Source organism: Hylobates moloch, unplaced genomic scaffold (assembly GCF_009828535.3).
Source record: "Hylobates moloch isolate HMO894 unplaced genomic scaffold, HMol_V3 SCAFFOLD_1, whole genome shotgun sequence".
NCBI lineage: Eukaryota > Metazoa > Chordata > Mammalia > Primates > Hylobatidae > Hylobates > Hylobates moloch.
This window is the reverse complement of record NW_026652276.1, coordinates 70,465,466-70,489,205: the sequence shown is the minus strand read 5'-3', so window position 1 is coordinate 70,489,205 and position 23,740 is coordinate 70,465,466. Positions and strand designations below refer to the sequence as shown.

The window sequence follows — 23,740 nt, the reverse complement described above, 5'->3', positions numbered from 1 at the left end:
AGATGGCCTAAGTTATATCTTACTTCCAATGGATGGGTGTTTGTGGTATCATTGCCACCCATTTTCATTTTTTTGCACTCAATTTTAAGGTAAAATACTGGCAGACAATTCCTTATATACCATCTGCCTTTTGAAGATGTCATTCTCTCAAGATGTACAGCATTTGAATTCATCTCAGTTGTATAACTTTATAAATAGAATCAATGATCTCTTTCCTCTGGACTTCTGAAAGGAGTTGCGTTTGGCAATAGAAATCGATTCTGGGCTGGAATACATATCAGTATTATTATCTATCAGTAGTACATGAAGAGCTAATTATATTTGTCCTTTAAATGTACTTTATTGTTCTGGGATGTGCCATATAGCTTTTTAGAATATTATGTGAATTGTTTATACTTAGGTGATTGTGCTGTTATCTCATTTCCCTTCTTTAGAATATGATTTTTTTATCACCAATATAGTACGTTAATATGAGAAGCTTTTAAAAAACGATTGCTAGATGAGGTATTACATTTGGAAAACTCAGTTTTTGATCCTGCATATCATTGTAGATTTAAATTCAAGAAAATTTTATCTTTAAATATGTTGCTTACCTTTGTAGCATAGAAACAAAGGAATTGAAGGATGTCACACATTATTGGGTGTCATTTTAAGTTCATTTCAGACTGACACTTTCAAAGGGCTTAAAGATTGAGTGGTGACTTGGTTCCTTATATTAAGCTGCAAACAAAGTATTATCAGTCTATAATGCCTTATTTAAAACTGGAAAATTTTTGCATGTTTTTTGACTTATGTGAAAATTTCAGGTAAAAATGTGGTCTGAGTAGTTTTTCTCAACTGTAACTCATTTTCCTATGATACTTATTTCCTAAACTTTTCTGAGGGTATAGAAGTTACTTAAAATTTCACTCAGCTGGTTACAGTGGCTCATGCCTGTAATCCCAGAAGTTTGGGAGGCTGTGCTGGAGGGTTGCTTGAGCTCAGGGGTTCAAGAACAGCCTGGGGAACATAGGGAGATTCCCGTCTCTATAAAAAAATTTTTTTTAATTAGCTGGATATGGTGGCACACACCTATGGTCCCAGCCAGCTACTTGGGGGACTGAGATGGGAGGATCGTTAGAGCCCAGAAGGTCAAGGCTGCAGTGAGCTGTGATTGCGCCATTGCACTCCAGCTAGGGGAACAGAGCGAGACCCTGTCTTAAAAAATACACACACACTTTGGGAGGCCGAGGCAGGCAGATTACGAGGTCAAGAGATCGAGACCATCCTGGCTAGCATGGTGAAACCCTGTCTCTACTAAAAATACAAAGAATTAGCCAGGCGTGGTGGCATGCACTTGTAGTCCCAGCTACTCGGGAGGCTGAGGCAGGAGAATCACTTGAACCTGTGAGCTGAGATCCTGCCACTGCACCCCACCCTGGTGACAGAGTGAGACTCTGTCTCAAAAAAACACACACACTCACACACACATACACACACAGCCATACACACATACACTAAATGTTACTTTAAATCAATATTAGCAATGCAGTTATTTTTCTTTTTCTTTCTTTTTTTTTTTTTTTTTGAGACAGAGTCTCCCTCTGTCCCCCAGGCTGGAGTGCAGTGGTGCGATCTTGGTTCACTGCAACCTCCGCCTCCCGGGTTCAAGCAATTCTCCTGCCTCGGCCTCATAAGTAGCTGGGACTACAGGTGCCTGCCACCATGCCCGGCTAATTTTTCTATTTTTAGTAGAGACGGGGTTTCACCATATTGGCCAGGCTGGTCTCGAACTCCTAACCTTGTGACCCTCCGGCCTCAGCCTCCCAAAGTGCTGGGATTACAGGCGTGAGCCACCACCCCTGGCCGCAATGCAGTTGTTTTTCTAAACCAATTTAGAAAGAAATAGACTTGGAAAAACTGACATTGCATAAGCTTGTACCTCATCTATTAGTACTTTAAAAAATGTGGCCTGGTGCCATGGCTCATGCCTGTAATCCCAGCACTTTGGGAGGCCAAGGCAGGCAGATCACGAGGTCAGGAGATAGAGACCGTCTTGGCTAACACGGTGAAATCCCGTCTCTACTAAAAATAAAAAAATTAGCCAGGCGTGATGGTGGATGCCTGTAGTCCCAGCTACTTGGGAGGCTGAGGCAGGAGAATGGTGTAAACCCAGAGGTGGAGCTTGAGTGAGCCGAGATTGCGCCACTGCACTCCAGCCTGGGCAACAGAGCAAGACTCCGTCTCAAAAACAAACAAACAAAAAAATGTTTTACAAGAGATACTTGCTTAAGTGTTTGTCTTTAGTGGAGTTTTTAATTAAAACAACTTTATCGAGGTATAATTTCCAGACCATAAAATTCACCCATTTTAAGGGGACAGTTCAGTGGTTTTTAGTAAATCTGCCTGTTTTAGAACATTTCCATCACTGAAAAGATCCTTCATGTCCATTTGTAGTCAGTTTCCATCCCTACACCCAACGTCCATTGAGGTCCTTGGTCCATTTTGAATAAATTGTTGTGTATGATGTGAGGTAAGTATCTCGTTCATCTTCTTACATGTGGATAGCTAGCTGTCCTGGCACCATTTGTTGAACGGAGTGTCTTTCCTCATTGAATTTGCTTGGTACTCTTCTTGAATATCAGTTGACCATAAATGTGAAGGTTTATTACCGGACTCTCTGATGATCTATACTTCTACCCTTATGCCACTACCAAACCGTCATGATTAGGTTGATATAGCTTTATATTTTTTATTTTTTTATTTATTTTTAAAATGATAATGTCAAGTTTAACCTGTCAAATATACGAGTTGAATTTGTGGAACATATTTTGCCTGTGTGCTGCAAGGTAAACAGAAGTTTCTTGAAATGCTCGATGGTGTAGGGTTAAAAATGGGTCCTTGCCCTGGCCAGGCAGGTGGGAATGGGACAAAGAAAGGTAGAAATGGAGGCTTCAGAGTGGACTGGCTGGGCTTGGGCCATGACCCTCAAGGACACAGGAGTACAGGGTCCCAAAGGGCAGCCCCTTTCTGAGTGAGCACCCAAGCAACACACATAGGGGCTGCATGTTGCAAACTCATCAGTGCTCAACCCCTGGCACAACCACCCCCTACTGTGTAATCTACCTGACAAACCCTACTTTCTAAGGCACTCCTCCCAGGCCCCCCACCAGGATCCTGAACTCTTAAAAACAGTTTTTAAGAAAACATTCAAACGGTTACATATGAAATGCTATCTGCATCTTTCCGGGGTCTTTCTTTTGTTTTTTTGGTGAGGTAGGGGTAGTGTTTGAGACAGGGTGTTGCTCTGTCACCCAGGCTGGAGTGCAGTGGAGTGATAGCTCACTGCTCGTTGAACTCCTGGGCTTAAGCAAAACTCCTGCCTCAGCCTCCCGAGTAGCTGGAACTACAGGCACATGCTACCATACCTGGCTAATTTTTAAAGCATTTTCTGTAGAGATGGGGGTCTCACTATGTTGCCCAGGCTAGTCTTGAACTCCAGGGCTCCAGCTGTCCTCCTGCCTCGGCCTCCCAAAGCAAGGGATTACAGGTGTGAGCAACTGCACCTGGCCTGGCACACACAAAATTATAGCAGGTGCCCTTCCCCAACCCCCACAGGCAGCAAGCTGTGGGGTCTCCTCTATCTGTAAAGGGCTGCTGCAGTGGCGACAGCACAGAGTGGGCAAGGCACAGCAGAGGTTTCGGCAGCATGGCCCAGTTCCTGGTATCTCCTTCTATATAGTCCATGCTTGCTTCTTCAGGGAGAGTGACTGCATTCACTTTCCTGACAAACATGAATCATCTTTTGCTCTCCTCTCTTTCTTCCTCTTGGCTTTCTCCTGCTATTTCCAGATAATCACCTGCTCTGTCTTCCCAGCTAAATGCAATTTCATGTAATGCTCTTTTGCTCTCTCTTCTCAATGTCTTCTTTTCTTGAAATCTCCTTTGGCCTGCCCAGATTCAGTTGTGTGACCTTTCTGGTTATCTATGGCATCCAATTGGGGTTCTTCATGTCAATGAGCTGTTCTATGCCTTTGTACTTTTGTTGGCAGTCAGTCATCTTCATTCTCAGGCAATCTCTTGCCTGATGCTAGAGATTTCTTCTTTTTTGGGGTCACCTGCAGCCTCCATTCTCCACTCTCTTCTTGTGTCTTCTCTGGCCTTCTGCTTTTCAACTTGGAGCTGTGCATTGATCTGCTTGGGGAATATGTACTGCCTTGCTTAGCCTTTGTGGCCTCCCTTTCTCCTTCCTTTAGGCACAGAGGCTCTGGCAAAGCAGCACCTCAATCATATATGAGTCTTGAAATCAGAAATGAAAGTCCTCCAATTTTGTTCTTTTTCAAAATTATTTTGTTTATAATGTCCCTTGTATTTGCATAAAAATTTTAGCATAAGCTCACCAATTTCTACAAAAAAAAAAAAAGTCTCTTGGGTCTTGATAGGGATTGAGGGATTATATTAAATCTGTCATTAATTTGAAGAAAATTCCCATCTTAACAATTCAGAATCCTGTAATCCAGGGGTCTCAAAACCCCCGGCTACGGACTGGTACTGGTCCAGAGCCTATTAGGACCGGGCCACACAGCAGGAGGTAAATGATGGGTGAACAAGCATTACTGCCTGAGCTCTACCTCCTGTCAGATCAGTGGCGGCATTAGATTCTCATAGGAGCACAAACCCTATTGTGAACTGCACATGTGAAGGATATAGGTCGAATCTAACTAACGCCTGATGACTGATCTGAGGTAGAACAGTTTCATCTGGAAACCATCCCGTGTCTGTTCCCCTCATCCCCAGGGAAAAATTGCCTGCCTCCCACAAAATCCCTGGTGCTAGAGATTTTTGGCACTTCTGGTACCAAAAAGGTTGGGGACCACTGCTCTAATCCATTAATATGAAATGTCTTGGACCAGGCTTGGTGGCTTGCACCTGTAATCCCAGCACTTTGGGAGGCCACAGCAGGTGGATCGCTTGAGCCCAGGAGTTCGAGAGCAGCCTAGGCAATGTGCTGAAACCCCATCTCTACAAAAATACAAAAATTAGCCAGGCATGGTGGCAAGCACCTGTGGGCCCAGCTACTCAGGAGGCTGAGGTGGGAGGATCACTTGAGCCCAGGAGGTTGAGGCTGCAGTGAGCCAAGATCATACACTGCACTGCAGCCTGGGTGAGTGAGACCCTGTCTCGAAAAGAAAAAAAAAGAATTATCTCCGTTTAGTTAGATCTTTTAAAACTTTTCTCAACAATGTTGTTTTCAGTATACAAGTTTTGCACTACTTTTGTTAACTTTATTTGTAAATATTTTTGATGCTGTTGGAAATGGGATTATTTTCTTAATTTCGTTTTTGGATCATTGATTTTTTTTAGTATGTAGAAATACAGTTAGGTTTTATATATTGATCTTCTATCCTGCACCCTTGCTGAACTTGTTTATTAGTTGTAGTGGTTTTTTGGTTAGAATTTTCCACATACAGGATCACGTTGTCTGTAAATAAAGACATTTTTACTTCTTCCTGTGCAGTCAGATGCATTTTCTTTCTTACCGATTGCTTAGCTGAGAACTCCAATATAATGGTGCCTGGAAATGGTGAAAGCAGACATCTATGCCTTGCTCCCAGTTTCAGAGGGAAAGCATTTGGTCTTTCACCATTGTGGATGATGTTAGCTATAGTTTTCATATGTGTTAATTATGAAATTGAGGCAGTTCCCTTCTATTTCCAGATTGTTGATTGTTGAGCGTTTTTATCATGAATTGATGTTGGATTTTGTCAAATGCTTTGTTCTGCATGTATTGAATTTTTCTCATTTATTTTGTTAACATGGTATATTACATTAATTGATTTTTTTTGGATGTTAAACCAACTGCATTTCTGGTATAAATCCCATTTAGTTCTGGTATGTAATTCATTTTATATATTGCCAGATTTGGTTTGCTAATATTTGTCGAGGACATTTGTATCTACATTCATGAGGGATATTGATTTGTAGTTTTTGTCTTAGATCCTTAGTGTCAGGGTAACTCTGGCCTCATAGAATGAGTTGGAAAGTGTTTCCTCTCTTTTCTTTTTTTTTCTTTTTTTTTTTTAATGGAGATGGAGTCTCACTCTGTTGCCCAGGCAGGAGTGCAGTGGTACTATCTTGGCTCACTGCAACCTCTGCCTCCCAGGTTCAAGCGATTCTCTTGCCTCAGCCTCCCAAGTAGCTGGGACTACAGGCCTGCGCCACCACGCATGGCTAATCTTTATATTTTTAGTAGAGATGGGGTTTCACCATGTTGGCCAGGCTGGTCTCAAAACTCCTGACCTCAGGTGATCCGCCTGCCTCGGCCTCCCAAAGTGCTGGGATTACAGGTGTGAGCCACTGTGCCTGGCCTGTTGCCTCTATTTTCTAGAATAGTTTGTGATGGATCGTCATTATGTCTTCTTCAAGTGTTTCATGGAATTTACCAGTAAAGCCATCTGGCTGTAGACTTGTCTTTGTGGGAAGATTTTTAGTTGGTAATTAAATGTCTTTGTTATAGTCAGTTCACATAGTCATTTACTTTTTGAGTCATTTTGGTAATTGTTTCTTTCTAGAAGCTGTCTATTTCATCTAAGTTGTCTCATTTGTTGGCATAAAGTTCATGGCATATTCCCTTTTAATTCTTCTAATTTCTGTAAAGTTGGTAGGAATATCCCTTCTTTCCTGCCTGATTTTGGTAAATGTTTTCTCTCTTTTTTTTCAGTCATTCTAACTAAAGGTTTGTCAATCCATCGATCATTTCAAAGAACCAACTTTGTGTTTATGTGAACTTGTCTATTTTTGTTTTCTTTGTCATTGATTTTACTCTGTTATTATTATTGCTTCTTATTACTTTGGGTTTAATTTGCCCTTCCTTATCTAGTTAAGATTGAATCTTAGGTTATATTGATTTGATGTCTTTTTTCTTCTCTTTTCTTCTTTTAGACAGAGTCTTGCTCTGTCACCCAGGCTGGAGTGCAGTGGTGGAACCTCCACCTCCCAGGCTTAAGTGATTCTCAGGCCTCAGCCTCCTGAGCAGCTGGGACTATAGGCATGGGCCACTACACCCAGCTCATTTTTGTATTTTTGGTAGAGACAGGGCTTCGCTTTTTTGGCCAGGCTTGTCTTGAACTCCTGGCCTCAAATGATTGGACCACTTTGACCTCCCAAAGTGCTGAGATTACAGGTGTGAGCCACCATGCCTGGCCTTTCTTTTCTAATACAGACATTTAAATACCTAAATATTTACACATAATACACATTTATATATAAATATATAATATATAAATATATAAATATATAATACCTAAATATAAGCATTGAGGTAGCTGCATCACGTAAGCTTTTAGAAATTGTGCTTTCATTTTCATTCAGTTCAAAATGTGTTTTAATTTTCCTTGTGATTTCTTCTTTGATCCATGGATTATTTAAAAGCTTGTTGTTCAATTTCTAAATAATGTGGATTCCCATGTTTCCTTTTGTAAAGTTTGAATTTAATTCCACTGTTGTTAAAGAACATATTTTAGGGCCAGGCGCGGTGGCTCACGCCTGTAATCCCAACACTTTGGGAGGCAGAGGCTGGCAGATCATCTGAGGTCAGGAGTTCGAGACCAGCCTGATCAACATGGAGAAACCCCATCTCTACTAAAAATACAAAATTAGCTGGGCGTGGTGGCACGTGCCTGTAATCCCAGCTACTTGAGAGGCTGAGGCAGAGAATCGCTTGAACCTGGGAGGTGGAGGTTGCAGTGAGCCGAGATGGCACCATTGCACTCCAGCCTGGGCAACAAGTGCGAAACTCCGTCTCAAAAAAAAAAAAAAAAAAAAAAAGCCGGGAGCGGTGGCTCACGTCTGTGATTCCAGCACTTTGGAGGCTGAGGCAGGCAGATCATGAGGTCAGGAGATCGAGACCATCCTGGCTAACATGGTGAAACCCCATCTCTACTAAAAATACAAAAAATTAGCCGGGCGTGGTGGTGGTGGGTGCCTGTAGTCCCAGCTACTCGGGAGGCTGAGGCAGGAGAATGGCGTGAACCCGGGAGACAGAGTTTGCAGTGAACCAAGATTGCACCACTGCACTCCAGCCTAGGTGACAGAGCAAGACTCCGTCTCAAAAAAAAAAAGAAAGAACATATTTTGTATGACTTCGGTCCTTTTTCATTTATTTATGTGATTTTATATTTAATTTTTACATGACCTTCCAGTGAACCTTTTTCATTTATTCTATTTGTCTATTTATCTACCTACCTAGCTATCTTTTGAGAGAGTCTTGCTCTGTCGCCCACACTGGAGTGCAGTGCCACAATCATGGCTCACTGCAGCCTCAACCTCCTGGCCTCAAGTGATCGTCCTGCGTCAGCCTCCCAAGTCGTTGGGCCTACAGGTGCACACCACCACACCCAGCTAATTTTTACTTTTTTTGTAGAAACGGGGTTTTACCATGTTGCCCAGGCTGGTCTGGAACTCCTGGGCTCAAGCAATGCCCCCATCTTGGCCTCCCAAAGTGCTAAGATCACAGGTGTGAGCCATCATGCCCAGCCCTTTTTCATTTATTAAGTTTTGTTTTCTGTTCAAGCTTAGAGGTCAGCAAACTTTCTTTTAAGGATAGGTTGTATTTTATGCTTTGCAAGCTACACACAGTCTCTGTTGCATACTCTTGGTTTTTGTTGTTGTTTTGGTTGTTTTAAACAACCCTTTAGAAACCATTCTTAGTTCACATACCATACAAAAACAGGCCACAGGCAAGATTAGCCCATGGGCCATCATAGTTTATTGATCCCTGGCCTAACATTAAGTCTTTCCTGGATGAATGTTCCTTGTACACTTGTAAAGAACATGTATTTTGCTGTTATTGAGTAGAATGTTCTGTAAATATCAGTTGGGCCAAGTTGATAGTGCCGTTCAGGCCTTCTATATCTTTGCCAATTTTCTGTCTAATTGTTCTATCGATTATTGAGAGTGTAGTATTGAAATTTCAGACTTTTTCTGTTGTATTGTCTATTTCTCCCTTTAATTCTGTCAGTATTTTCTTCATGTATTTTGGGGCTCTGTTGTTGTGCATTTGTTTATAATTGTAATATCTTCCTGATGAATAAACTTTTTTATCATTATAAAATGTGCCCCTTTTTTGTCTTAAACTCTTTTAAAAAAAAAAAAAAAAATAGAGACAGGGTTTTGTCATATTGCCCAGGCTGGTCTCAAACTCCAGAGCTCAAGCGATCTACCTGCCTTGGCCTCCCAAAGTGTTGGAATTACAGGCATGAGCCACTGCATGTGGTCTTAAACTCTATTTTGCCTGATATTAATGTAGCCACTCTAGCTTGCATATTGTTTGCTTGGTATATCTTTTTTCTTTTTTTTTCTTTTTTTCTTTTTTTTTTTTTTGAGATGAAGTCTCACTCTGTCACCCAGACTGGAGTGCGATGGCACAGTCTCAGCTCACTGCAACTTCTGCCTCCCGGGTTCAACCAGTTCTCCTCCCTTGGCCTCCCAGGTAGCTGGAATTACAGGTGCCCACCACCACACCTGGCTAATTTTTGTATTTTTAGTAGAGACGGGTTTTCACTATGTTGGTCAGGCTGGTCTCAAACTCCTGACCTCAGATGATGTGCCTGCCTCGGCCTCCCATAGTGCTGTGATTAAAGGCGTGAGCCACAGTGCCCAGCCATCTTTTTTCATCATTAGACTTTGAACCTATCCATCTTGAATCTAAAATGTTTCTCTTGTGGACAACATATAGTTGGATCTTTTAAAATTCGGTCTCAACACTCTTTGCCTTTTGATTAGAATATTTTAATATGCATGCATTTAATGTAATTATTACTGTGCTTGGAATTATGCCTGCCATTTTGCTGTTTGTTTTCTATATGTCTCATTTCTTTTGGTGGGGAGCGGGGACAGGGTCTTGCTCTGTCAGAGTCTAAAGTCCAGTGGCATGATCATGGCTCACTGCAGCCTCAAACTCCTGGGCCCAAGCTGTCCTCCCCTCTCAGCCTGCCAAGTAGCTAGGACTACAGGCGTATGCCACCACACTTTGGCTGATTTGTTTTATTTTTAGTGGAGACGAGATCCTTCTATGTTGCCTAGGCTGGTCTTGAACTCTTGAGCTCAAGTGATGCTCCTGCCTTGGCCTCTCAAGGTGCTGGGATTACAGGTGTCAGCCACCACACCCAACCCTTTTTGTTATTTTGTTTCTTTTTTACTGCCTTCTTTTGTGTTAAATAATATTTTCTATTGAACCATTTCAATTCCTTTGTGGTTTTTAAATTTTTTTTTTTTAAGTTATTTTCTTAGGCTGGGCTCAGTGACTAATGCCTATAATCCCAGTACTTTGGGAGGCCAAGGAGAGAGGATCACTTGAGGCCAGGAGTTTCAGACCAGTCTAGGCAACATAGCAAGACCCTATCTCTTTACCAAAAAAAAAAAAAAAAAAAAAAAAAAAAAGAATTCGCAGAGTGTGGTGGCACACACCTGTAGTCCTAGCTACTCAGTAGGATTACATCTTTTTTTTTTTTTGAGGCAGGGTTTTACTCCTGTTGCCCAGGCTGGAGTGCAAAGGCGTGACCTAGGCTCACTGCAACCTCTGCCTCCCAAGCTCAAGCGATTCTCCTGCCTTAGCCTCCCAAGTAGCTGGGACTAAAGGTGCATGCCATCGCACCTGGCTAAATTTTTGTACTTTTTGGTCTCATACTCCTGAGCTCAAGCAGTCTGCCTGCTTTGGCCTCCGAAAATGCTGGGATTACAGGCATGAGCCACCGTTCCTGGCCACATCCTTATGTATTACTATAAGCCAAACACTGGTTTATAATTATAGCTTTATGTAATTGTCTTTTAAATTAGTTGAGAGAAGAAAAGAGAGAAAATAATCTAACTTTTATATATACTAACTTTTATATATATTTTTATGAGTATTCTTAATTTCTTCATGTAGATTTCAGTGGTACTGTGTTCTTTTAGCCTGAAGGAGTTCTTTAATATTTCTTTTGGGCAGGTCAGCTAGCAGCAGATTTCCTCAGTCTTTAGTTTTCTGGGAATATCTTTATTTCACCTGTACTGTGAAGGATAGTTTTGCTGGATACAGAATTCTTGGTTGATAGGTTTTTTTTCTCCTGTTGGTACTTTGAATATGTCATCCCACTGACTTCTGACCTCCTTGGTTTCTAATGAGTCATTTTTCTCTTGCTGCTTTAAAGATTTTCTGTTTCTCTCACTTTTGACAGTTTGATTATGGTATGTTTGGGTGTAGATCTCTTTATGTTTTTTCTAGTTGAAGTTTGAGCTTCCTAGATGTGTTGACCAGTGTTTTTCATCAAATTTGGGAAATTTTTGACCATTATTTCTTCAAGTATTTTTTCTGTTCCTTCCTCTCCTCTCTTATATGCTCGAACAATTTTAATATAGGGTGGTGTCAGAGTTCAGTTTATATTTCATAACGCAGGGGACAATAGGTAAGGAGAATGAGTTAAAAAAAGGTTATTAGTTGACAAAAATACTGGTGGAAGCAGATAGAAGAAATAAATGTCCTCCAGGTTTCTAGGTGGCTTGTATAACTGGATGATGCAGGTAAATTAAAATGAGAAAAGACTGAAGAATGGGATAGGGTGACAAATTACATAACAGTCTTAGGTTTATTTTCTGTGTAGGTCTGTATTTTACTTATTTTGTTTTACTGTTGATTTCACCATTCTTAATAGATCATAATTTCATCCCAAATTGATGCAGTGACTTGATTTCAGTTCTTATTATATTTTAAAGTCATAGTCAAATAGCACTTAATAACTACATGCATATGATGTGTATAATTAACTGTGGCATAGAAGCATAAAAAAGGTATTTTAGTACAAATCAGTTGAATGAATGAATGTGTTTCTTGGAATCATAAGACATTACCCTGTCTCAGGCTTTTTTAAAAAAATAGCTTTATTGGTATATAATTAACACATCATACAATTCATTCACTTCGACACTTTTAAGATGAAATTTACAGCACAACCATCACCATAATCTTTTTGTTGGTTTGAGACAGTCTCTCTCTGTCACCCAGGCTGGAGTGCAGTAGTGTGATTGCAGCTCACTGCAACCTCTGCCTCCTGAGTTCAAGTGACTCTCACACCTCAGACTCCTGAGTAGCTGGGATCACAGGAATGTGCCACCACACCTGGCTAATTTTTGTATTTTTAGTAGAGACAGTGTTTTGCCATGTTGTCCAGGCTGGCCTCGAACTTCTAGCCTCAAGAGATCTGTCCACCTCTGCCTCCCAAAGTGCTAGCAGCCCTGGCGAATAATCTAATTTTGGAATATTCTGTTCCCCCATTAAAAAAAACCCCAAAAGAAATCCCTGTTAGCACTCCTTTCCTCCCATCAACTCCTATCCCTAGGCAACCACTAATCTACTTTCTGTCTCTATAAATTTGCCTATTCTGGACATTGGAATCATGCAATATATGGCTAGTTTCTTTCACATAGCATAATGTTTTCAAGGTGCATTCTTATAGCATATAACAGTACTTCATTTCTTCTTATTGCCAAATAATATTCCATTGTGTGGTTATATCATTTTATTCATTGGTCAGTTGAACATTTTAGATTATTCCCACTTTTTGGCTCTTATGAATGAATAATGCTACTAGGAACAGTCATGTACAAATTTTTATGTGGACCTGTGTTTTCATATCTCTTGGGTATATACCTAAGACTGGAAATTATGGGAAATCTGGTAACTATGTTTAACTTTTTGAGGAATCACCAGACTATTTTCCAAAATGGCTACACCATTTTACATTTCCATTACCAGTGTATCAGGGTTTCAATTTCTCTTCATCAATACTTGTTACTGTGTTTTTAATTCTAGCCATCCTTGTAGGTATGAAGTGGTATATCATTGTGGTTTTGATTCACATTTCCTGTGGCTAGGGAGACTGTGCATCTTTTCATGTGTTTATTATCCACTTGTATATATCTTATTGATAAATGTCAATTTAGATCCTTTGCCCATTTTTTAGTTGGGTCTTTTTTTTTTTTTTTAACCAAATTATAAGGGTTTTTATACCAATTTATACAAATCTGGATACAAGTGCTTTATTAGATACATGATTTGCAAATAGTCTCCCATTCTGTATGTTATCTTTTTCATTTTCTTACTGGTATCATTTGAAACACAAGAGTTTTAAAATTTTTGTCACCTAGTTTATCTGTTTTTTCTTTCGTTGCTTATGCTTTGGTCTCATTATCTAAGAAACCATTGTCTAACCAAAGGGCATGAAGATTTACTCCTGTGTTTTCTTCTAAGAGTTTTATAGTTTTACCTCTTAAATTTGGGACTATGATCAATTTTGGTTAATTTTTATGTATGGTGTGAGGAAAGGGGATCCCACTTTATTCTTTTGATGATAGAGATCCAATTGTCCCATCACCATTTGTTGAAAAGACTCTTCTTTCCCCCATTGAATTGCCTTTGCAACCTTCTCCAAGATTAACTGACCTAAATCTATGGTTTTATTTCTCGACTGTCAGTTCAGTTCCATTTCTGTATGTCTGTCCTTAATGCTAGTGTCACATGGTCTTGATTATCATAGGTTTGAAGTAAGTTTTGAAATCAGAAAGTGTTGAGTCCTCCAAGTTTTCTTCTTTTCTTTTTTTTTTTTTTTTTTCCCAGATGGAGTTGCTCTGTTGCCCAGGCTGGAGTGCGGTGGCACAATCTCGGCTCACTGCAACCTCTGCCACCTGGGTTGAAGTGATTCTTCTGCCTCAGCCTCCCAAGTAGCTGGGATTACAGGCACCCACCACCACGCCTGGCTGATTTTTGTATTTTTAGTAGAGACAGGGTTTCACCATGTTGGCCAGGCTGGTCTCGAACTCCTGACCTGGTGATCCACCTGCCTTTGCCTCCCAAAGTGCTGGGATTACAGATGTGAGCCACCGTGCCCGGCCTGTTCTTTTTCAATATTGTTTTGGCTATTCTGGGTCCTTTGTCTTTCTGTATGAATTTTTTCCTTTTTTTCCTTTTTTTTTGTTAGACAGTCTCTGTCACCCAGGCTGGAGTTCAGCAGCACAATCTTGGCTCACTCACTACAACTTCCGCCTCCAAGAGTCAAGTGATTCTCATGCTTCAGCCTCCTGAGTAGCTGGGAGGAACGTGCATGACCACACCTGGCTAATTTGTTGTTTGTTTGTTTGGAGAAGGAGTCTCGCTCTGTCGCCCAGGCTGGAGTACAGTGGTGCGATCTCAGCTCACTGCAGCCTCCGCTTCCTGGGTTCAAGCAATTCTCCTGCCTCAGTCTCCTGAGTAGCTGAGATTACAGGCATGCACCACCATGCTCGGCTGATTTTTGTATTTTTAGTAGAGACAGGGTTTCACCATGTTGGCCAGGCTGGTCTCTAACTCCTGACTTCAGGTGATCTGCCTGCCTCAGGTCTCCCAAAGTGCTGAGATTACAGGCGTGTGCCACTGTGCCTGATCTGTTCATCCAAATTTGAATCTCTCATTTATACAGCTACTTTAATTGGAATCAAAACTAAGATACATGTGATACCATGCCAGTTAAAAAGTTTAAATTTGAGGCTGGGTGCAGTCACTTATGCTTGTAATCCTAGCACTTTGGGAGGCTGAGGTGAGTGGATCACTTGAGCCCAGGAATTCGAGACCAGCCTGGGCAACATGGTGAAACCCTGTCTCTACAAAAAATACAAAAATTAGCCGAGTGTGGTGGCGGGAGCCTGTAGTCCTAGCTACTAGGGAGGCTGAAATAGGAGGATCACCTGATCCTGGGAGGTTGAGGCTGTGGTGAGCCATGATCATGCCACTACACTCCAGCTTGAGTGACAGAGTGAGACTCTGTCTCAAAGAAAAAAAAAAGTTTAAATTTGAAATGGGTAGCTCTTGATTCACAAATATTAATACAAATGTCTTTGCAAAAGGATTGGATTTATTATTTTGACAAAGATAATAGTTTATAAGGAATAATCCTTTCATGTTGTAACTTTTGTATGTGTAATTTTTTTAAGAATATTTGCCTTCCTAGCCTAGCATATATGTTGAGATTGCAAATGATGAAGAAATTATATTGAATATCAGGGAAATGTTAATATTATTCTGCTTTATTTATTTAGCGGAAGATCCATCCAAAAGCTATGTGAAATTACGAGACTTTGTGCTTGTGAAGCTTTGTCAAGATTTGCCCTGTTTTTCCCGAGAAAAATTAATGCAAGGATTCAATGAAGATATGGCGATAGAGGCACAACAGAAGTTCAAAATAAATAAGGTATTTTTATTCTGTAGGAGGAAAGCAGATTTAAATTACAAACAAATTTTTAAAGTGTATACCTTAACTAAAATATTATAAGGACATTAAGAATACATGTGTGGGAACCAGCAGTCGTTAACAGTACAGCTTTGAAGCCAAATTGCCTGAGTTCAAATCTAGCTCCAACCCTTGCTCTGTGATTTATGGCAATTTAATTTACCTCGTGCCTCAGTTTCCTCATTAATAAAATGGGAAGATAATAGGTGTTATTGTTAAGCATAACAAGCAGAGGAAAGGTGGATAATAGGATCTTATTTTTGCTCTTTAAAGTAGTTGCACCCCTGGAGACATTATTGGTGGGAAGAAGGGTTGAAGTAAAACACGTATTTCATTTTATATACTTTTATATATTTATTTAAATTTTAAAGTGGTAAATGTCTTAAGATACCTACAGAAAAAATAATATGGAAGTTCAGAGAAGGAAGTTTATTGCATTTATGTAAGCAAGGAAATCAGTGGTTATTTCATAGAAAGGATGGCATTTGATGTAAACCTTGAAGAATGAGTAGGATTTGGATTATGAAAGTATGTGGGATGGGCTGGGAGTGGTGGCTCACGTCTGTAATCCCAGCACTTTGGGAGGCCGAGGCAGACAGATCATGAGGTCAGGACATCGAGACCATCCTGGCTAACGCGGTGAAACCCCATCTCTACTAAAAATACAAAAAAGCCAGTCCTGGTGGCACGTGCCTGTAGTGCCAGCTACTCGGGAGACTGAGGCAGGAGAATTGCTTGAACCTGGGAGGCGGAGGTTGCAGTGAGCCGAGATGGTGCCACTGCACTCCAGCCTGGGCGACCGAGCGAGACTCCCATCTCAAAAAAAAAAAAAAAAAAAAAAGAAATTTGTTTAGGCTGGGCGAGGTGGCTTACGCCTGTAATCCCAGCACTTTGGGAGGCCGAGGTGGGTGGATCACGAGGTCAGGAGTTTGAGACCAGCCTGTCCAATATGGTGAAACCATGTCTCTACTACAAATACAAAAATTAGCTGGGCGTGGTGGCGCGTGCCTGTAATCCCAGCTACTCAGGAGGCTGAGGCAGAAGAATCGCTTGAATCTGGGAGGCGGAGGTTGCAGTGAGCCGAGATCATGCCACTGCACTCCAGCCTGGGCAACAGAGAGACTGCATCTTAAAAAAAAAAAAAAAAGAAATTTGTTTAATAGCTCAGCTTTTAAAAGAAAGGGCATATGAATATATATATATACACACACATATATATATATATATATATATACACACACACACACATATATATATATATATTTAATGGTGCTTTCTTAAAAAAGGAATTCAAACTCCCTACCTAGGGCACAAAGAGCCCATGATAATCTGGACCCTGCCTACCTTGCTAGCTTCAGCCTGTTAGTACTTTGCCACATGCTCTGGCTTTACTGATCTTCTAGCTGTTTCCCAACTCTGCCACACATCCTTCTTCCTTCTGTATTCCTTTACATATTCTGTTCTCTTTACCTGAAATACTCCCTTTTCCTAACTGCCTGGCCAAATAGTACTCATTTTTTCAGGTTCCCTTCCAGGAAGTCAGAAAATATTACCTTCTCAACCTACCCATACCCCAACTCCCTGCCCAAATAAATATGTAAGTGAAACAACGCCAACAGAAAAACTGTGGTTCTCCTTTGGCTTCAGTGCTACCGAAAACTTGCTGATTCTTCTGATATTTCCTTGATACCATTTGTCTTTTTTTTTTTCCTTTTCCTTTTTTTTTTTTTTTGAGACAGGCTCTCTTGCTCTGTCACCTGAGGTGGAGTACAGTGGTGTAATCACGGCTCACTGCAGCCTCAACCTCCTGGGCTCAAATGACTCTCCCACCTCAGCCTCCCAAGTAGCTGGGACTGCAGGGGTACACCACCACACCTGGCTAATTTTTGTGTAGAGACAGGGTTCCTACAGGCTGTTCTCAAACTGCTAGGCTCAAGCGATCTGCCCACCTTGGCCTCCCAAAGTGCTGGAAGTACAGGCATGAGCCACCATGTCCAGCCCTGTCTGCTTTTTAACTGTCACTGTACTACCAGGTTTCTGACCTTTCTCCTTTTATCACTGTATATGCTTCCCTCAGGTGACCTTAACCAGCCTTATGGTTTTAACTCTTACCTATATACTGACATTGCTTAAATCCTTGCCCTTAGGCTAGAATTTTCTTCAGATTTTCTATTTTCTGCTGCCTCCTAAATCTCTCCTAGGCTGTGAAAACTCACATTTTCACATCCTTCTCTAAGTCAGTTTTTCCTCTCATATGTTTCTAGAGTCTTTGTCCCCTTGGTCTTCTTACTTGTGCTGTTCCAGTTCATGCCCTCATCGTTTTTTATCTGATGTAATAACTCAGCTTCTTGATTGGTCTCTCTGCACTTCTTTTTACTACCATTTCTTTGTAGCTGAAAGAGTGACTTATTTAAAATTCAAAATTTGTGCATATTGCTTACATTCCTTTTTAAAATCTGTCACGAAGGCTGGGGCAGTGGCTCACGCCAGTAATTCTTATATTTTGGGAGGTTGAGGCAGGAGGATTGCTTGAAGCTGGGAGTTGAAGACCAGCCTGGTCAACAAAGTGAGACCCCATTTCTACCAAAAAAAAAAAAAAAATAGCTGGGTGTGGTGGTGTATGCCTGTGGTCCCAGCTGCTCAGGAGGCTGAGGTGGGAGGATGGCTTGAGTCTAGGAGGTTGAGGCTGCAGTGAACTACGGTTGTGCCACATTAAATTATCCTTACCATAATCATTTGTGTTACCCACTAGACTGCTTGAGGGCAACTACTTTATTGCCTTTCCTCTGGTATCTAGCACAATTCCTTGCTCATGGCAGATATTAAATATATCCTGTGTTCTTTTGGGAAAGTGTCATTATTTTTACTTTGAAAATGTTCACATTTTCTTTTGTTTCATTCTAGCAACATGCTAGAAGGGTTTATGAAATTCTTCGACTACTGGTAACTGACATGAGTGATGCCGAACAATACAGAAGCTATAGACTGGATATTAAAAGAAGACTAATTAGCCCATATAAGGTAGGACTTTCAAGAATCTTAAACATCGTATTCTTTTCACTGTTTAAAACAGAAGAAAACCTACCAAATGCCAGTATATGAGAGAGTCCAAGTCATTTTGTAAAATTAACTTTTACAAAAGTAGAAATATTCTTCCAGTAATTTATAAAAATTCTCACTCATGGCCGGGCATGGTGGCCCACACCTGTAATCCCAGCACTTAGGGAGGCCAAGGCGGGTGGATCACCTGAGGTCAGGAGTTCAAGACCAGCCTGGCCAACGTGGTGAAACCCTGTCTCTACTAAAAATACAAAAATTAGCCAGGCATGGTGGTGGGCGCCTGTAATCCCAGTGACTTGGGAGGCTGAAGCAGGAGAATCGCTTGAATCCAGGAGGTGGAGGTTGCTGTGAGCCAAGATTGCACCATAGCACTCCAGCCTGGGTGACAAGAGCAAAACTCCATCTGAAAAAAAAAAAAAAAAAAGCTGGATGCAGTGGCTCACGCCTGTAATCCCAGCACTGTGGGAGGCTGAGGTAGGTGGATCACTTGAGGTCAGGAGTTCAAGACCACCCTGGCCAACATGGCAAAATCCCATCTCTACTAAAAATACAAAAATTAGCTGGGCATGATAACACATGCCTGTAATCCCAGCTGTTTGAGAGGCTGAGGCACGAGAATCACTTGAACCCAAGAGGTGGAGGTTGCAGTGAGCTGAGATTGTGCCACTGCACTTCAGCCTGGGCGACAGAATGAAACTGTGTCTCAGAACAAACAAACAAACTTATCCCAAGGATAGTCTACCATGGTTAGCTTTTCTTTCATTTGTATGCATCTTTAAAAAATCTGAATGCCTAGTCTCTTCCCTAACAAATTATCTTGTTTTTCCCAAGTTTCTTGTCTCAGTTGTTATATATATATATTCTCTTTTTTCTCTCTTCCCAGATAAAAGCAAAGTTACATATATATATATATATATATATATATATTCTCTTTGCTTTTACTTTCTTCTTCCTAAAAATAGCCTTTGTTGCTATTTATTAATATAATCTGTGTACCTTACCATAGCCAAAACCATGTTAGTACTATTATATTTTTAAACATTCTTCTTGCCCTTTTTTCCCACTTCTTTGTCATCTTCCATATTTTCCCTCCTAGATCAAATTGGCCTTATCATTTGGACATTGTTAGGATGGATATTGTTTATGCCACCTTATGTGAATGAAAATTTGCTGTCTAGGCCAGGCATGGTAGCTCATGCCTGTAATCCCAGCACTTTGGGAGGCCGAGGTGGGCAGGTCACCAGAGCTCAGGAGTTCAAGACCAGCCTGGCCAATATGGCAAAACCTAGCTTCTACTAAAAATACAAAAATTAGTTGGGTGTGGTGGCGGGTGCCTGTAATCCCAGCTACTTGGGAGGCCGAGGCAAGGGAATCACTTGAACCCGGGAGGCAGAGGTTGCAGTGAGCCGAGATCACATCACTGCAATCCAGGCTGGGCAACGGAGCAAGACTCCATCTCAAAAAAAAAAAAAAAAAAAAAATTTCTTAAAAAAAGGCCAGGTGCGGTGGCTCATGTCTATAATCCCAGCAATTTGGGAGGCTGAGGCGGGCAGATCATCTGAGGTCAGGGGTTCGAGACCAGCCTGGCCAACATGGTGAAACCCTGTGTCTACTAAAAATACAAAAATCAGCCAGGCATGGTGGGAGGTGCCTGTAATCCCAGCTACTCCGGAGGCTGAGGCAGGAGAATTGCTTGAACCTGGGAGGCAGAGGTTGCAGTGAGCCAAGATTGTGCCATTGTACTCCAGCCTGGGTGATAAGAGCAAAACTCCATCTCAAAAAAGAAGAAAACTTGTCATCTAGTTGCAGCTGAGTAGTGGGCTGATTGGCAGAATATTTAATTTATTCAACAGATAATTATTGAGTACAGTTGCTCAATGATGAAATGTTGTTGCTACATTTACATATACTATACCTATAGGGTTATACATCACAATAGCTGAGAACATAAATGACCAAGTTGAATCTGCATTACAATTTGAGAAAGTAAATTAAATAACCATATCAGGTACATGTAGTTTTGGTTTTCCTTTGTAAATTTAAAGAAAATTTAAGTTTTATTTGCCATGGATTCTGCTTTATAGAGCCAGTCTTGAATGCTGATGGTTCATTGGCTGACCCTACTTGCTGAATCCCAACTTTTCCTTCATAGCATCTTTTTACTTTGCAGTGCAACTGTATTTCCTAATTTGTCATTGTAATTCTGTTCAACTATATCACATTCTGAATATAAAAGTAATTATTATTTGCCTGACTAAATCATTTTATCTTGAATTCATACATAGATGTATGAATAGTTCCTCATAGTGTCATTTCATTGCAGTTTAATAGTTTTTCTATTTTACAGGCCATCATCTGCATATAGCAGGTTTGTAATAAATTATAATGGTCTCCTCAAAAATTATCCAAAGTAGCATTTTATTATTTGATGTTATCAATTCAGAAACATCAGAAAATGGGTAGAAATGGTACTTTCCAAAGGTTTTGATCTTTAAGTAATATTTGTTAGCTAGAAAATGTCTTAATGATGAAATTTGGGTACAGAGAACAGTATAAATAGATGGCAACATTTAAGAGTATTAAGATTTTACTAAAGTAAAATAATTTATTGAATTATGTATTTCAGATATTGTAACTTTTATATAAAATATAACAAATGAGTACAAATAGTAGTCACGCAGCTAATGCCAAATAATGGGAATCTCTGTAGTTCATAAATGCAAGTATTTTCTACTCTAAAAGAATGATAATTCTTTTTTATATTATTATTAAGTACCTTTACCTGTCCAGCCAGTTCACCAGTCTAAAAGGCCAGAACTGGGCCGGGTGTGGTGGCTCATGGCTGTAATCCCAACAGTTTGGGAGGCCAAGGTGGGTGGATCACTTGGGCCCAGGAGTTCTAGAACAGTACATCCGAAACATGAAAGCTTCATATTTGCAATAATGCCACCCAACCAGGAATCTTGGAGTTATTCTTCATTCTTCCTTCCTCTTATCACCCAGTATTTTCTCCCCTAAATCTGCCCTGTCCTCTCCATCTCTGCTGCTGCTGACTTGATCTAGGCCTTCATCAACTCTGGCTTGAACTACTGCAGTAGCTGCCCAGTCCTCCAGTCCCATCCTAAACATCTCTGACACAGTGTCCTGCATAAAAGTTGTTATCAGCTACCTGTTGCAAACTCCTCAGCATAGCGGTATCCTAAGTCAAACCTGGAGGGTTTAGTATGATAATGTATGTCTGGAACTTAATAAAGACTCAAATGCTAGTTAATATATTTTTAAAGTACAGCAGTTTTCCATTTGTCTTTCTGAAACATTTCTAACAGTTTATGTTAAAATTAGCGTGTGGCCCATAAGTACCTCACTGGGTGGAATTTAAAATGTAATTAATTAATGATTGAATAGTAAAATGAAGAATAATAGCACTTAATCTCAGTTGTCTTTCTTCAGCTAATGTCTTTTATTTATTAAACAAATATTTGAGTGTCTATACTGCCCAGAGTTCTTTAAAGTTTTGGAGGGGGCTGCTAGTCAAATGTCTATATTTACCATCATTGGACACAAATACCAAGTCTTCTTGTTAACTCTTTTTAGAGGGTTTGCAATTCATGGTTATGTTTAAGCTTCCTTAAAAAAAAAAAAAAAAAAAAAAAAAACACAGTGTGGGACACAAGTTTGGGCATATTCATACTATTCTTAACATTGGAGACTTAAAATTGTAAGACTATAAGGAAATATATTTGCTTTCTTCGTCTAACAAATAATTGTTTGTCACTTAGAAAAAGCAGAGAGATCTTGCTAAGATGAGAAAATGTCTCAGACCAGAAGAACTGACAAACCAGATGAACCAAATAGAAATAAGCATGCAACATGAACAGCTGGAAGAGAGTTTTCAGGAACTAGTGGAAGATTACCGGCGTGTTATTGAACGACTTGCTCAAGAGTAAAGATTATACTGCTCTGTACAGGAAGCTTGCAAATTTTCTGTACAATGTGCTGTGAAAAATCTGATGACTTTAATTTTAAAATCTTGTGACATTTTGCTTATACTAAAAGTTATCTATCTTTAGTTGAATATTTTCTTTTGGAGAGATTGTATATTTTAAAATACTGTTTAGAGTTTATGAGCATATATTGCATTTAAAAAAAGATATAGCTTCTGAAATACTACTGCAATTGCTTCCCTTCTTAAACAGTATAATAAATGCTTAGTTGTGATATGTTAATGTGTGGTGATATGATTCTTAAATACTTACAATAAACCTCATTCTTAAATACTTATCATTCCTTCCACACTTTGCTTCTAAGATTTTACATCTGACACCTTTAAAACATTTCTTTAAGGTTATCCTGGTAATTTTATTTTTTCAATATGATTTTTCTTTCTTTTTTAACTTTTAGGTTCAGGGGTACATGTGGAGGTTTGTTACACAGGTAAATGAGTGTCTCGGGGGTTTCTTGTACAGATTATTTCAACACCCAGGTACTAGGCCTAGTACCCAATAGTTACTATTTCTGCTCTTCTCCCAAACTCCACCTTCAAGTAGGCCCCAGTATCTGTTGTTCCCTTCTTTGTGTCCATGTGTTCTCATCATTTACTCCACTTGTTAAGTTTTTCTATTTTACAGTATTTCTAACATACAGTATTTGGTTTTCTGTGCCTGTGTTAGTTTGCTAAGGACAGTGGCTTCCTGCTCCATCCATGTCCTGGCAAAATACATGATCTTGTTCTTTTTTATGACTGCATAGTATTCTGTGGTGTATATATACCACATTTTCTTTATCCAATCTGTCACTGATGGACATTTAGGTTGATTCCATGTCTTTGCTATTGTGAATAGTGCTGCAGTGAATGTTTGCATGTGTGTGTCTTTATGGTAGACTGATTGATATTCCTCTGAGTATATACCTAGTAATGGGATTGCTGGGTCAAATGGTAGTTCTGTTTTTAGCTCTTTCAGGAATTGCCACACTGCTTTCCACAGTGGTTGGACTAATTTATACTCCCACCAACGGTTTATAAGTGTTCCCTTTTCTCCATTACCTTGCTGGCATCTGTTATTTTTTGACTTTAATAACAGCCATTCTGACTGGTGTAAGATGGTATCTCATTGTGATTTTGATTTACATTTCTCTAATGATCAGTGGTGGTGGGCTTTTATTCATATGCTTATTGGCTACATGTGTGTCTTCTTTGAAAAGTGTTCACGTCTCTTTTTAATGGGGTTGTTTGGTTTTTTCCTTGTAAATTTGTTTTAAGTTCTTACTGATTTTTCATAATAGGAAATGTTCTTAGTATAGGTTTTATTTTGTTTTAAATAAAATCCTATTAACTCTATTAAGGCAGGTAAGAAGGAAATCAATCCTATTAACTCTATTAAGCAGGAAGGCAGGTAAGAGGGAAA

At 40.1% G+C, this 23,740-nt stretch overlaps 1 protein-coding gene across 6 annotated transcripts in view; it reads left to right on the top strand.

The window, feature by feature from the left end:
• Positions 1–22,410, top strand: part of HAT1 (histone acetyltransferase 1) — a 70,630-nt gene extending 48,220 nt beyond the window's left edge. For all 6 annotated transcript variants that reach the window (XM_032755371.2, XM_058441160.1, XM_058441157.1 and 3 more), the window contains 3 exons: positions 15,085–15,236; positions 18,180–18,296; positions 22,115–22,410. In XM_032755371.2, coding sequence (XP_032611262.1) covers positions 15,085–15,236; positions 18,180–18,296; positions 22,115–22,282 — 437 coding nt within the window. In that variant the 3' untranslated portion in view covers positions 22,283–22,410. The remainder of the gene's footprint in view (positions 1–15,084; positions 15,237–18,179; positions 18,297–22,114) is intronic.
• Positions 22,411–23,740: the final 1,330 nt, after the last annotated feature.